Source organism: Trichomycterus rosablanca, chromosome 18, assembly GCF_030014385.1.
Source record: "Trichomycterus rosablanca isolate fTriRos1 chromosome 18, fTriRos1.hap1, whole genome shotgun sequence".
Lineage (NCBI taxonomy): Eukaryota > Metazoa > Chordata > Actinopteri > Siluriformes > Trichomycteridae > Trichomycterus > Trichomycterus rosablanca.
In genome coordinates this window covers 24,436,552-24,449,142 of record NC_086005.1, presented here as the reverse complement: position 1 = coordinate 24,449,142, position 12,591 = coordinate 24,436,552, and the positions used below count along the sequence as shown (strand labels likewise).

General features: G+C 40.8%; 1 protein-coding gene across 2 annotated transcripts in view; it reads right to left on the bottom strand.

Moving 5' to 3' along the window:
- Positions 1-12,591, bottom strand: part of cadm2a (cell adhesion molecule 2a) — a 260,075-nt gene that overhangs the window by 58,073 nt on the left and 189,411 nt on the right. The window contains exon 2 of one of the 2 annotated variants that reach the window (XM_063014014.1): positions 11,118-11,144. The exons of the other annotated variant lie outside the window; for it this stretch is intronic. Coding sequence (XP_062870084.1) covers positions 11,118-11,144 — 27 coding nt within the window. The remainder of the gene's footprint in view (positions 1-11,117; positions 11,145-12,591) is intronic. 2 annotated transcript variants of the gene reach the window in all.

Here is a 12,591-nt window from a genome sequence, read left to right as displayed (position 1 = left end):
TTATTCCTAATGAGAGATAAAAGTGTGTAAGAATGAGTTGTCCTGTCCAGGGTGTGTTCCACTTGTGCCCAGTGTTCCCAGTTAAAGCACCAGCTTAAAGATAAATAAAGCATCTTTAACTGAAAGGCTATTTCCAGATGTTTACCACATCACAACCCTGCTGGAGTGAATGTAGTTCAAGATATTTGGTTTCTTGGTAAACAACTGGATTTTGGGAATGTTGCTATTAAGGTATATTGTAGTTAGATCCGGATTCCTTTTTTAAATGATTACACGCCAGCGCCCAGGTGGCGCAGAGGGATATTCCACTAGCATACCAGCACTAGGATTCTGAACTCCTTGAGTTTGTACTGAGCTTCAGGCGGCTAGGCACCCCCTAGCGGGCACAACTGGCAAAATTGGCTACTAAGTCTACTGGGTGGAAAGAAACAGACCTCCCCCAAAGTATATATACCCTCCTTGGATGCGATCAGGGTCTCTGGAAGACAAATTGGCTATGCTAGCTCTCACTATCCTGCAGTGAGGTCTTCATTACATTAGCGACAAAAGACAAAACCCCATTATTGCTCATTACTTTGCGTGCCTACATCCTCACCAACTAAACTGACTTAAAGAATGGACCAGTGATCCCAGACTGCTTCGAAAAGGCTCACAGCAATCAAGCTATAATGAAGTAGAAATTTACTCCGCCGTTGCCTTGAGCTGCTGAAAAAAAAGCAATTAAATATCACAACGAGTTACTCAAGAGATGTTATAATGGACTGATGAACACTGGAGCTTTAGGGTCATGATTTGTTCTCCGTGCCTGATCGTAGGCTTAATACACCACTTTGGACTTACATTTCAAATGTTCCTGTGCCTATTATTGCTTGACACTGTTCAAACGAGCAGAATAAAAGCTTGTGGCTGGACTCTGTGTTCCCCCAGCTCCAGGGGATTGTATAAACGTCTGGGTTAGAGCCCAGGTCTTCTCCATGCTTGGTGGCAGACTTTCCTCCCACATGTGGCCATGTAGAGAATGTTTGAGCGGGGATGAAGGGGAATTTGCATGGGTCTTGTCATCCACCTGTCCACGCTGTGATGCTGCTCCTCTGAGACTCGGTGCATTGCTATGATTTGATTAGGACTGGCATATTCCGACGTTTGCTTAATTGAGCGGTGAAGTGAGTTCGACCGCCCTTCCCTGTGGCCAGGCCGGGCTGATTGAGACGCGCCTCCTCAGGGATCGGGGCTGTCTGAGGTGGGCCATGACTCCATTGACCGTTTCCCTGTTGTGTAAAATTAGCTTCCTTCAGTCCTATGCCCTCAAACGTTGGCCCACAGTGGGATAAAGAGGCAGTAAAAAGCAGGGGGAGTAAACTGGTGCTTAAAGGGAGTGGTTTTCAAACTTTCTGGGGCAAAAACTACCCTGACATCCTACAGAAACACACACACTTATATACAGTAGGGCTATGAGTTCAGTGATGTACTAACACTAGTGGTTGTCAACACAAATCTGGCACATTTCCAGTAATAAGCATTTACATTTACAGCATTTAGCAGATGCTCTTATCCAGAGCGACATACTGAAGTGCTTCCTCAGTAAACATTTTCTTGTTTAAGTAGACACGTAGACAACAGTGTCAGAACACAAATCAGCTGAGACTAAGCTAGAATAAAACAAATAGTAGTAAATAAATGTATTAAATCACCACCTGGGTGCTGGTATGGAGAAGAACCTTGATGTCGTCTGTCCTCAATTTAGAAGGTCGGATCAAGACAAGCCTGAATTGAGACTCAACGGGTACAATGTACAGTACGATGTCTATAAAAATATTGCACTTTTGCAATTCCAATTCTGCTAAGTGAGCTTATAATATTTATTGGTTCCACACATTTAATCTGTGTTTGAGGGACAGAATTTGGCCTGATCCCGAAATCCTGAACACTGCCGTAACCTTTCGAAAGCGGCCCCGAACAAGACGACCTTTAGCATTGCTCTGTAGCCCTGCCCTGCCTCTGGAGGTCCCTGCACACTGCCCGTAGCAAGACAAGCTGCTGACTTTTAGCCTGGCCGCTCTCATACATATACAGTATTATTAAGGCCCCTACCTAATTCACGGCCATGAAAACTGCGTCATGGACTGTGAAAAAAGCATTTTTTTGTGTAATATGCAATATGCTGTGAAATTCAAAATTAAAAATATGTGTTCAAGTGCCTCACACTTACTGGTTAATTTGCACTATGAGGCGGCCCTAGCAATCCTACGGCAATATGGTTAGCAATCAGTTAGTCAAAATCAATTAATTATAATCAATACAAGCATTCGGTTACCTTTCAAAGGAGGACAAATACGTGTCATGAAAAAACGGTTAGTCCACCCTAAAACTGGACATATGATCAAGAGCTTGAGCGGTGCGGTAAAACGTCATCAAAGTGCAAATATGAGATGAATGTGAATGTGCATAACCGTCAAATCCACTCTAAAAGCGTCCACATGTATCTGTGTTTAGCTGGATTTTTCTCACTGTTTCAATTTTGAACTTGTGTTACAGCTCGGGGTGCTGAAAAATGATGAGAATCAGCTTCTCCGAGAGTCAAAAATGCTTATCGTTAAAAAAAAAAAGCTTAATGTGGTTTAATGTATTAAAAGAACGACACAGAAACACTAAACTTCTCTTAATTATTACTGCTCATATGTACTCTCCACTAATTGAATTTCTTGGTCGTTGTTTTAGTACAATAAGTCACGTTAAGCTTTGTTCATACTGTTTGAGTCACTTATACCGCATCATATCAAACAGTTTGTCTCATTGGAGGCGCTTTGAAAAGGTCAGCGGCAAACTGGGTCAAAGTTCAATCAGGGAAGAGCAGTGGCAAGCTAAGCATCACCGCCACACTCCATAGGGAACAACGGCACAGCCGGCGCAAAAGCGTTTTGCCACTTCTTATGTAAATGCACCGTAAAACTAACAGCAGAGACAAGATTATCATTTTCTTTGCCCAGAAACCATCCACCTGTCCTACCAAAATGAATACAATTAAAAAAGAAATGAAAGACAGCCAGAATCCCTCTGGTCTGCCACGTGAGTGAAACAAGCTAGAGGAAACGTTCGTTTCATCCAGCTCTACATCTTATTTAAGTTTATCCCCTCAATTAGCCGGGTCAGCCCCAGCAGAGAGAGTTATCGCAGATTGAAATCCTGCAGGCGAAAACACGGCTTCGGAAGTACCAGGGCCAGGATGCCATCTCTGTGCCAATCCATGTGTGGCCAGATGTTTAGGGCTGTCTGCCAAGGCCTGGAGAGGAAAAGCAGATGGTGTTTGGGTGATCCGTCCCATCCTCCTTCTCTGGCCCCAGCAAACACCGCACGAAACGTCTACACATACTTACACATACACCCAATCTTTTATTCACAACAGCAGTCTGGCAGACAATCGGCATGATGTGAGCTTAATAACTTTTTCTTGTCACAGCGAGACGCTCAGACACACCCGTATACGACTTACGAAGAGGCAGACAGGGGGTAGCCGTGGGAAGAGAATCTACCTGTCCTTGATCATTTCCTTCCCCAGCAGAAGCAGGCTATGCCAGGGTTGGTTGGGTAGTTAATGAGGACAGCAGGGCTCTCTGTGGTAAAAGGACACACACAGGATGGATGACAGAGGCAATAAAAAGCTTCTGGGGATTTTATAATAGAATACGGTTGCATTATTAAAAAAAAGAGAAAAAAGCCGAATTTTTACACATAAAGGCCTGGAAGCATTGCTTTAAAAAGCACAAATGCTGTGATATCAGTTTCTCTTTAAGGATCCAGTCGAGCGTACAGCTAGCAGTCTAGCTGTAATTCTACAACAATAGAAATTACAGTAGAAATGCTGTAGATTTTTTTTTTGATTACTATAGAAAACCTACAATATTTTTTTAAGTTTATAGATGGTCCAGAATCATTTACATTTTACATTTTCTGCATTTAGCAGACGCTCTTATCCAGAGCGACTTACAGAAGTGCTTCCATAGTGAACATATCATTTCTCAAGTTTAAGTAAACAACAGTCGAAGAACATAAATCTGCTGAAACCTGTTAGAACCAAAGTGTATTTTTTTATTTTAGTAAATAAGTACAAGTCAGCTTAAGTGCTTAGTAAAAAGGTGATGAAGGTTTTTTATCGTTTTTTAAAGACAGCAAGAGACTCAGATGTTCTGACGGACAGAGGAAGTTCATTCCACCACTTGGGTGCTAGAACAGCGAAGAGCCTTGATGCTTGTCTTCCTTTAGTCCTGGGTGGAGGCTCAAGTCGAGCAAGACTAGAGGCTCGGAGGTTGCGTGGTACAGAGCGGGGTTTGATTAGACCACGAAGGTAGCTTGGGGCTGGTCCATTTTTGGCTTTGTAGGCGAGCATCAGTGTTTTAAACTGAATGCGTGCATCTACAGGAAGCCAGTGAAGAGAACGCAGCAGTGGGGTGATGTGGCAGTGTTTGGGCTGGTTAAAAACCAGACGGGCAGCTGCATTTTGAATGAGCTGCAAGGGTTTAATAGTGGACATGGGAGCTCCTGCCAGGAGGGAGTTGCAGTAGTCCAACCGTGAGATTACAAGTGATTGGACCAGAATCTGGGTAGCTTCCCTGGAGAGAAATGGCCGAATCTTCCTGATGTTGTACAGGAGGAACCAGCACAATGAATCATCAATCATAATTACTATTTAATTAATGCTTTTTTTTCTGATTATTATTAAAAAATTTTTTATTATTATTTAGCAAATAAATAAACAGAAAAAAGATGTACCCTAAAATGTATCTTTACACTGGGAACAATTTTCTTTTATTGTCAGATTTACCTGTCCTTAACCTAGTGGTTAAGGTACTGGACTAGTAAATGAAAGGTCGCTGGTTCAAGCCTGACCACTGCCAGGTTGTCACTGTTGGGCCCTTCAGCAAGGCCCTTAAACCCTCAATTGCTTGGACAGTGCACTGTCACAGTACTGTAAGTTGCTTCGAACAAAATTATATAATAAATAAATATTATATAATAAAATTTAAATAAATAAATTATATAAATTAAAAATTTTCAAAATATATGAATTAATGTATGGTCAAATTTAAATATCGCATCACATTTATCCAGCAAATGAAGAACATTTGCAACACAACATGCATTAAGAGGATCTAATAATAACCTACAAACCTACTGGCATTCCTCTAAAAATGAATTAAAAATGACCCCCCCCCCCCCCCCCCCCAATTTAATAACAGCAATATTTCACATTATTACATGTATTATAAAATGAACCCATTTTTCACCAGACTATGACAAATGAGTGTGGCGATAACATCCACTGAGTTAATTACTGTACACTTGATCTGAGTATTTTATTAGTGATTCCTAATTGCTAACATCTGCAGTACTGTTTCCTAATTAAGAGTTTTCCCACAATGCACCAGCGCAGGGCAAACCAGCAAAACAGACAGAAAGCTGTGATTTTGCAAGGTTCGTTCCGTGAATGAATTTAATTACACAGAGGAGAAGGACACGCCGGTTTTAGACACGAGGGAGGACGCGAGCTTTCTGAGAGACGCTATAATTTCTGATTTCGAGAAATGTAATTAATTTCCAAACAACAACTGAACTGGCGTCGGCGGTCCTGCTCTCATTTACACGGTTAGAGGAGCGCACAGCTGTTTCTGCCACTGGAAACAAACTATCAAACTGAGAAGTTGTTAATTGTGGTTAATTGAGGAAGAGCAAAAGAACGGCAGATTAAACTAAAACGAGACGAGATGAACTCGCTCACACAAAGAGCTTGGCATGACTTGAACCTTTAAACTTCGGGGCCATTAATGCCTCTACTACAAATGTTATGTTACCATGAAAAACATATATTATTATATACATATAATACCCTAGAAACTACCATACTAACCACCTTGCAACATTCTCGTGAACACAACATAGCAACCTGGCAACCACCTAATACTCCATCTCAACCACCTAGAACAGAAATGTCAAACTCAATCACAGAAAGGTCAAACAGGGTCGACATTTATTAAACAGGATAAACAGGATATTGGACAAAATGCTAATTTAAAATATTTATGTAGGCTACATTCGTCTTTTGAGCTTGCAGGTCTTGGCATGCTCGCTGATGCAGTGCATTCTGGGACTTGTAGTATTAACAATGCGCGTACTATATACTGGAGGGCTCTCCACTCTCTATCCGGCTCTCACCACCTTTACCATACCAACCTCTTAGCAACCATCAGATCAATGATCTGAAATCACCCAGCAAACAGACTTGAGCAATGATGGTTTTGAGTAGTGATGGACAATTAAATGTATGGATGACTAAGTCATCCATTTATATGTCAAAAGACACCCCAGTAGGACCACCACTCACCTGGTACAGCGCTTCAGTGTGTCAGTGTTGGTTTTCAACCGACCTAAACACTGCCACATCACCCCACTGCTGCGTTCTCTACACTGGCTTCCTGTAGCTGCCCGCATTCAGTTCAAAACAATGATGCACGCCTACAAAGCTGAAAACAGACCGGCTCCAAACTACCTTAGAGAACTCATCACACCCCGATCTGTACCACGCAACCTTCAAGCTGGTCTTGATCCCCCACTCAGAACTCAAGGAAGACACGCATCATGGCTTTGTTCTGTACTAGCACCCAACTGAGTCTCTCACTGTCCTCAAAAGATGACTAAAGACCCTCCTCACCTCTTTACTAAGCACTTAGGCTGAGCAATAACATGAACTTACTAACCTTCTATTGCATCTTATTAATACAAATTTGGGAAGAAGACTAGTGCTCCAACCAAAAATACAAAGCCAACAAGTCCCGTGATCAGACAATGTCCACTAATTAAAGACTAGAGGAGGATTAATACACATTGTGTGTGGAAAAAAAGTGCTAACAGGGTATGGGTTTCTAATAAAGAGACCGGAAAATGTAAACAGTATTGTAAAATTCCCAACAACACAGTGTCAGTAGCACATAAGTGTCATTGCAGTGCTGGGAATAATCCACCAACCAAAAAAATACTACTTTAAAAAAAAAATACTAGTCAGTGGGAGTCCTATGGTGTGGCTTTAAACTGATAAATGCGTTGCAGGGGGTGACAAAGTGCACCAGATGAGCTACAGTTAGTAATTGTATAGACACAAAGTTTATCTGTATAAGTGAAGATAAGTGAAGTTTCTCCACGTAGGTGTACCTAATAAAGTGCTCGTTAAGTGTTGTGAAATCCAATGTCTGGGACCAACCAAGGACAAACATACCTCACTTTTACACCTTAAGTGAACTTTCCTCAATAAAAATGTAATTCTAAGGTCGCTTAAAACTAATGAAAGTGTTGTGTTGACTCGGTGGGTAACAACGTAGCAAACACTGTCAATGAAATTATATAGCAGCACCGTGAAGGACTCAGAGTCCTATAAACGAAGCAATAAACCAAGGATTTAGGTTCAGAACATTCCTCTTATATAATAAAAGCAGGAATAAAACGCTCTGATTAGTTCAGTGTCCTTGCACTTCTTTCCGCAGATGAAAAGCCACTAACTTTTTATTTGTACACAGAATCTTCTGTTGAATGCAGTGGCAGAATCTTTAAACATAAAAAGGCAAAGAGCAAAAGCACTCAAAAGAAGCACAAAGTGATTCTGTTACTATGGCTGGTAAATACAATTACAAAGTTTAATCTTTTAATTAATGCAAAGAAAAATATTTAATTAATTAATTAATATAGATATAAAATTGTGGGTATAAAATAGGTATAATATATATATATATATATATATATATATATATATATATTAAAATATATATTTTTAAATATTTAAATATTATAATATTAAGTATTAAAATAAATTACATTTAATATTTTAATAATAGCACATATTAAATATTAATGTCTATACTTGTCATATTTACATAGAATAGAATAAAATAGAATGATGATGCAGGGTCACGGAGGGTACAATTCACTGCCCAAAAGGTAGGAAATGCCCTATACAGGTTGCCAGTCCATTACAGAGCATACACGTACACACGTACACACGTACACACGTACACACACACGTACACACACGTACACACACGTACACACACGTACACACACGCACACACACCTTCTTACTGTGAAGCGACAGTGCTAGATCTACAAACTTTACAAATTTAAAATCCAGGAAAGGTATTTTTCCCAAAACATGCCAAACTTTCTAAATATTTTAGCATTTATGTGTAATTTCCAATATATTTTGTTTATTTTTGGTATTTTTTTTCTGAAGAATATATTTATTACAAAAATATATTAGTATAAAAGTAGTTATACATTAGTGTGCCTTCAACACAGTAATGTCAAACTCCGTTACTGGATGACCACGTTCCTACAGCTATACATGACTCTAAATAACTGATCTGTAAAATCAGGTGGGTTAAATGAGTCCAAATGCTAAACACTGAGGTCTTGTGTCCAGAACAGAAATCTGTCTGATCCGATTTAACATCTCAGCCTGAATGGTTTAGATCTAAACTACTAATCAGCTGATCATACAAAATGCATTTCACAGTTATTAATAAAATAGGTCCATTATGGCGAAATACAAATCACACACTTAATTCTATTCTGAACAGAACTAGACCGGCTTCTGAATTGAACCAGATTAGCGATGACAATGCTTCAGCTCTGGCTTATTACAAAAGCCGAAGCCATTACCCAAGCAAAAAGGTTATGGTAACCTTTTCAGAACAAGACTGGGCAAGCTGAGTTTTGCCAGACTGGCATGAGCGGCACAGCATCCATCATGCAAATGTCAACAGTACAGGATCTACGACAAGATGCTAGAATTGGATTAATCTTGTATCTTACTGCTGAGAGGACTAAGCTACAATACAAATTCCATTTCTGTTTTATTTTGTAGTGGTGTATACAGACATACATGAAAAACAAAGCTGTCTGGCCTGTAAATGTCTGTCTGTCACAAAATATGCCTGCCGGTTCATGATGGCAATGTACCCTGTACTTTCACTAGTGATTTCATTGTATACTGTATTGGAAATGTAACTTGTTTCTGACTGTATTGTTTGCCCCCCCCATCCTAACCTGCTTATGAAACTTGGTTTTCACACACAGTGGAACCTTGTAACTTGACCTACACATACCTACTCTATATGTAGTCTTCCATTATTAAAATATGACCTCTGCGTTAATGTGTTAGCCCACCACCTTTGAGATCCCAAGATGTAAACTCAGCTGTGCTAAGTCGCTCTGGATAAGAGCATCTGTTAAATGCCAAAAATGTGAATGTAAATGCTACCAAACCAGCCCAACATCTTACAATCTTAATTGTTAATCTTAGGAACAGAAGTCGACTGGGTTCCTCAGTGCTGCTGCAGTTGCGGCCTCTGCTGGCTGGTGGAAAAGCTTGCATGAGAAATGAAGAGTTTATATGCATTATGTCCATACACATTACGACTCTCTGTGAGACTCCGTCTCTGAACAGAGTCTGCTGTTCTTCTCGGTCAAGGCAGGCATAGTGCACCAGCGGAGGAAGTTACAATAGGGAAACTGAACACGAATTGGACACAAACGTGTGATTCATAGCTTCACATGCCTTAGTTAGGGCATTTGCTAGCCTGCAGCCCTTCTCAGGTAGCATGGATGCAGTGTAAAGTTATTCATTATTAGGCAATACTTAACAAATAGGCTTTAGTATCAGAATTAAAAGGGGATCAGTGCACTCTTAGTGCAGGATTTTTACTATGACCCAGGCAACACGAACGACGCATCAAAACGAAACATAAAATACCTAATTAATACAAATGGTGGCAATCTGGTCCCACTGTGTTTGACAAGATGTAACGTAAAGCCTCCACAAGGGGGCGTTTGTGTACAAGTTTATTTCATGTTTGTGCCTGTTAAATTTGTTGATTTATTTTTTATTATTCTATGCGACCCATTCTTTTGGCTCATGACCCAACAACAACAAATAATTATGACATAATGACCATGCTATTAAAGGTTTCAAGCAATCAAACACCTGTTCTTGGACCTTTATTTATTGATTTTTTTATTTACTTATTTATTTGATGCATTTTCTTCCCATTTTCCTACCAATTTAGCTCACTCAATTTGTCTTCCGCTGCTGAGGGATACCAGATTGCATCCAAGGAGAGCACGCTGCTGTACACGCCTCTTCCGACACGTGCACAGCCCTCATTTTCTCGCCCATGCATTCTGCATAGGCATTTCTTTCGCAAATCAGGGTCCTTACACAGCATATGAAGACCCACCCATCCACACATAGTCCGTCCGACTGGAGGCAACGCCGAGTTTCGAACCGAGGAGTTCAGAATCTCGGCGTTGGTGTGCTACCGGAATATCCTGCTGCACCACCTGGGCACTGGACCTTTATTTAAAATGATAACCGTATTCTCCACAATTGCCAGTGATTGCACACTATACAGTCAAAAATATTTGGACCCCTCATAATTATAGAGTTCAGGAATCAAAGCTACATCCATTGCTAACAGGTGTATAAAATCAAAAAGAAATAATATTCTTATAACTTTGCCGCAATCGGTCAGGAAATTGCTGTTCCAGCATTACTGTACCAAAGTGCAGAAAGCAAAATCCAAAATGACATTGGTGAGGAGAAACTCCAGTGGCCTGCACAGAGCCCTGACCTCTACCACACTAAACATTTCAGGGATGAACTGGAACATCGATTGTCCAACATCACTCCAAAAATGTTCTTAATGCCCGTAGGTTTGGAGGTGTCCACATATTTTTGACTGTACAGTGTAGGCATAAGGTAAGTACTAAAAAACTAGAACACTAAAGCAAAAGCTCTAGATCTATACATCATCTACTACATGCAAAGCAAACATGGGACGGCAAAGAAACAGAAAGAAATGGAACCGGAGGAAGAAAAGATGATGGATGGTAGGGATGGCCACATGGAACTCACATGGGAAGTGAATTCTGCTCCTCTGTGTGTTCTGTCGGAAAGCAGGGAAAGAGAGCTACTGGCAAGCTTGTAGTAAAGATAAGGGAGCTATCGCTACACACTTTATTGGGAATAGTGTCCCACTATTAATCAAGGAGCCGGAAAGATGGAGCATTCCACTCACCTTTCGCTTTGTTTTTCGTTGCCGCCGCTGGAATGGCACAGCACAATGAGAGGGGAGGGTGAGAGAGACAAGAATGGAGATAAAGGGACAAGGAAGAAGGAGAGAGAGAGGGGAGGAAACAATTGATTAGACCACTCAAGATGGAACAGACACCTGCCATTTAGCATGCTAATTTTAAGTCTGTCCTGCAGAACTGATTTACATTGCACGAGCTTCCGTGATACCAAGCGAAGTTTTTACGAGCTTGGTTTAGCAATGCTAAGATAAAAGCACCATTTTCAGCTGGAGATCAGACAAACAGCAATTCTCTGTTGTGCTATTACCTCCTGATTGGCTATTGATCACAACCGAGGCCATCCTGCAACAGCCGCCTGATTAACAATGCAACATATGCCTTCAGTGCTATTGTGGGGAAATAGCATCTAGACAATTATGGTCATCATCGTGTCATCTTTTGATCGTTTACTGTGTTTGTCTGGCTAGCACTGCACAATAAATGTAGCCAAACAAGTCCATTTTCCAGAAATGTGGACACCCAGTCCAGATAGTGGATACTACTGCAGCAAAAGTACAACTGGAGTCAAAAAGAAACAACATTTTAGATGGAAGAAAATAAAATAACGAAGAAGCATTAAAGACAATTTCAAGAGACAGATAATAAGGGGACAAGATGGAACGTTAAATTAAGGTAAAGGACTTGGGGTGAGGCCTAAAAATCCTAGAGAGAGTAGAGTAGAATGGTGAATTGATAAAAGAAATAAAGTAGAAGAGTTGAGCACTGCCAGAATGGCCACTAGCACCCTGCAGCCAGAAAGGTGACGAAGACACCTTGTAGATCACCCTGACACCTTCCTGTGGCTGATATTACAGTGAATTATTCACCAGACCTACATTATTGATGTGGTGTCACACTTAGTTCAAGGGGTGAAGACCTACTGTACCACAGGTGCCAGGTTCTGGAGGTGCAAATAACAGGTCTGAACAATGAACCGAGCCAAAAATGTAAACATCACCGCATTGTGGAGGGAGCCGCATTATAGGAAGCAGATGTGGAGGTCGTGTGTCTTACAGATGTGTCATGAGCACCTGGTTTATTCATCAAGCAATGAAAACACAGAGAGGTGTGCCAAAAATGGTTGGAAGATTAAATTAAAGATATGTAGGTGATTTCCTCAGTACCATGTTGTGGATTCAGGGAAATATTTGCTGCAAAGTAAGAATTTATTCAATTCCAAGACATTTATTTACACTCCATCACAATCAGCATGCAGATCTTTTTATGTACTGTTTATTTATTTATTAGTGGGAAGAGGGGGAAAGGGTTGGGAATCAACCCGTTTGACCACCTTGCTGCTCATCTAGACAAATTAGCCACTGGTGGTTCTGAAGAAGGGTCTGAAGTTCAGGGACCGTAAGACAACAAGCGTGGTCCCCCATACACCCCCTAAATGACTTCCCTGAACAAGGCAAAGCA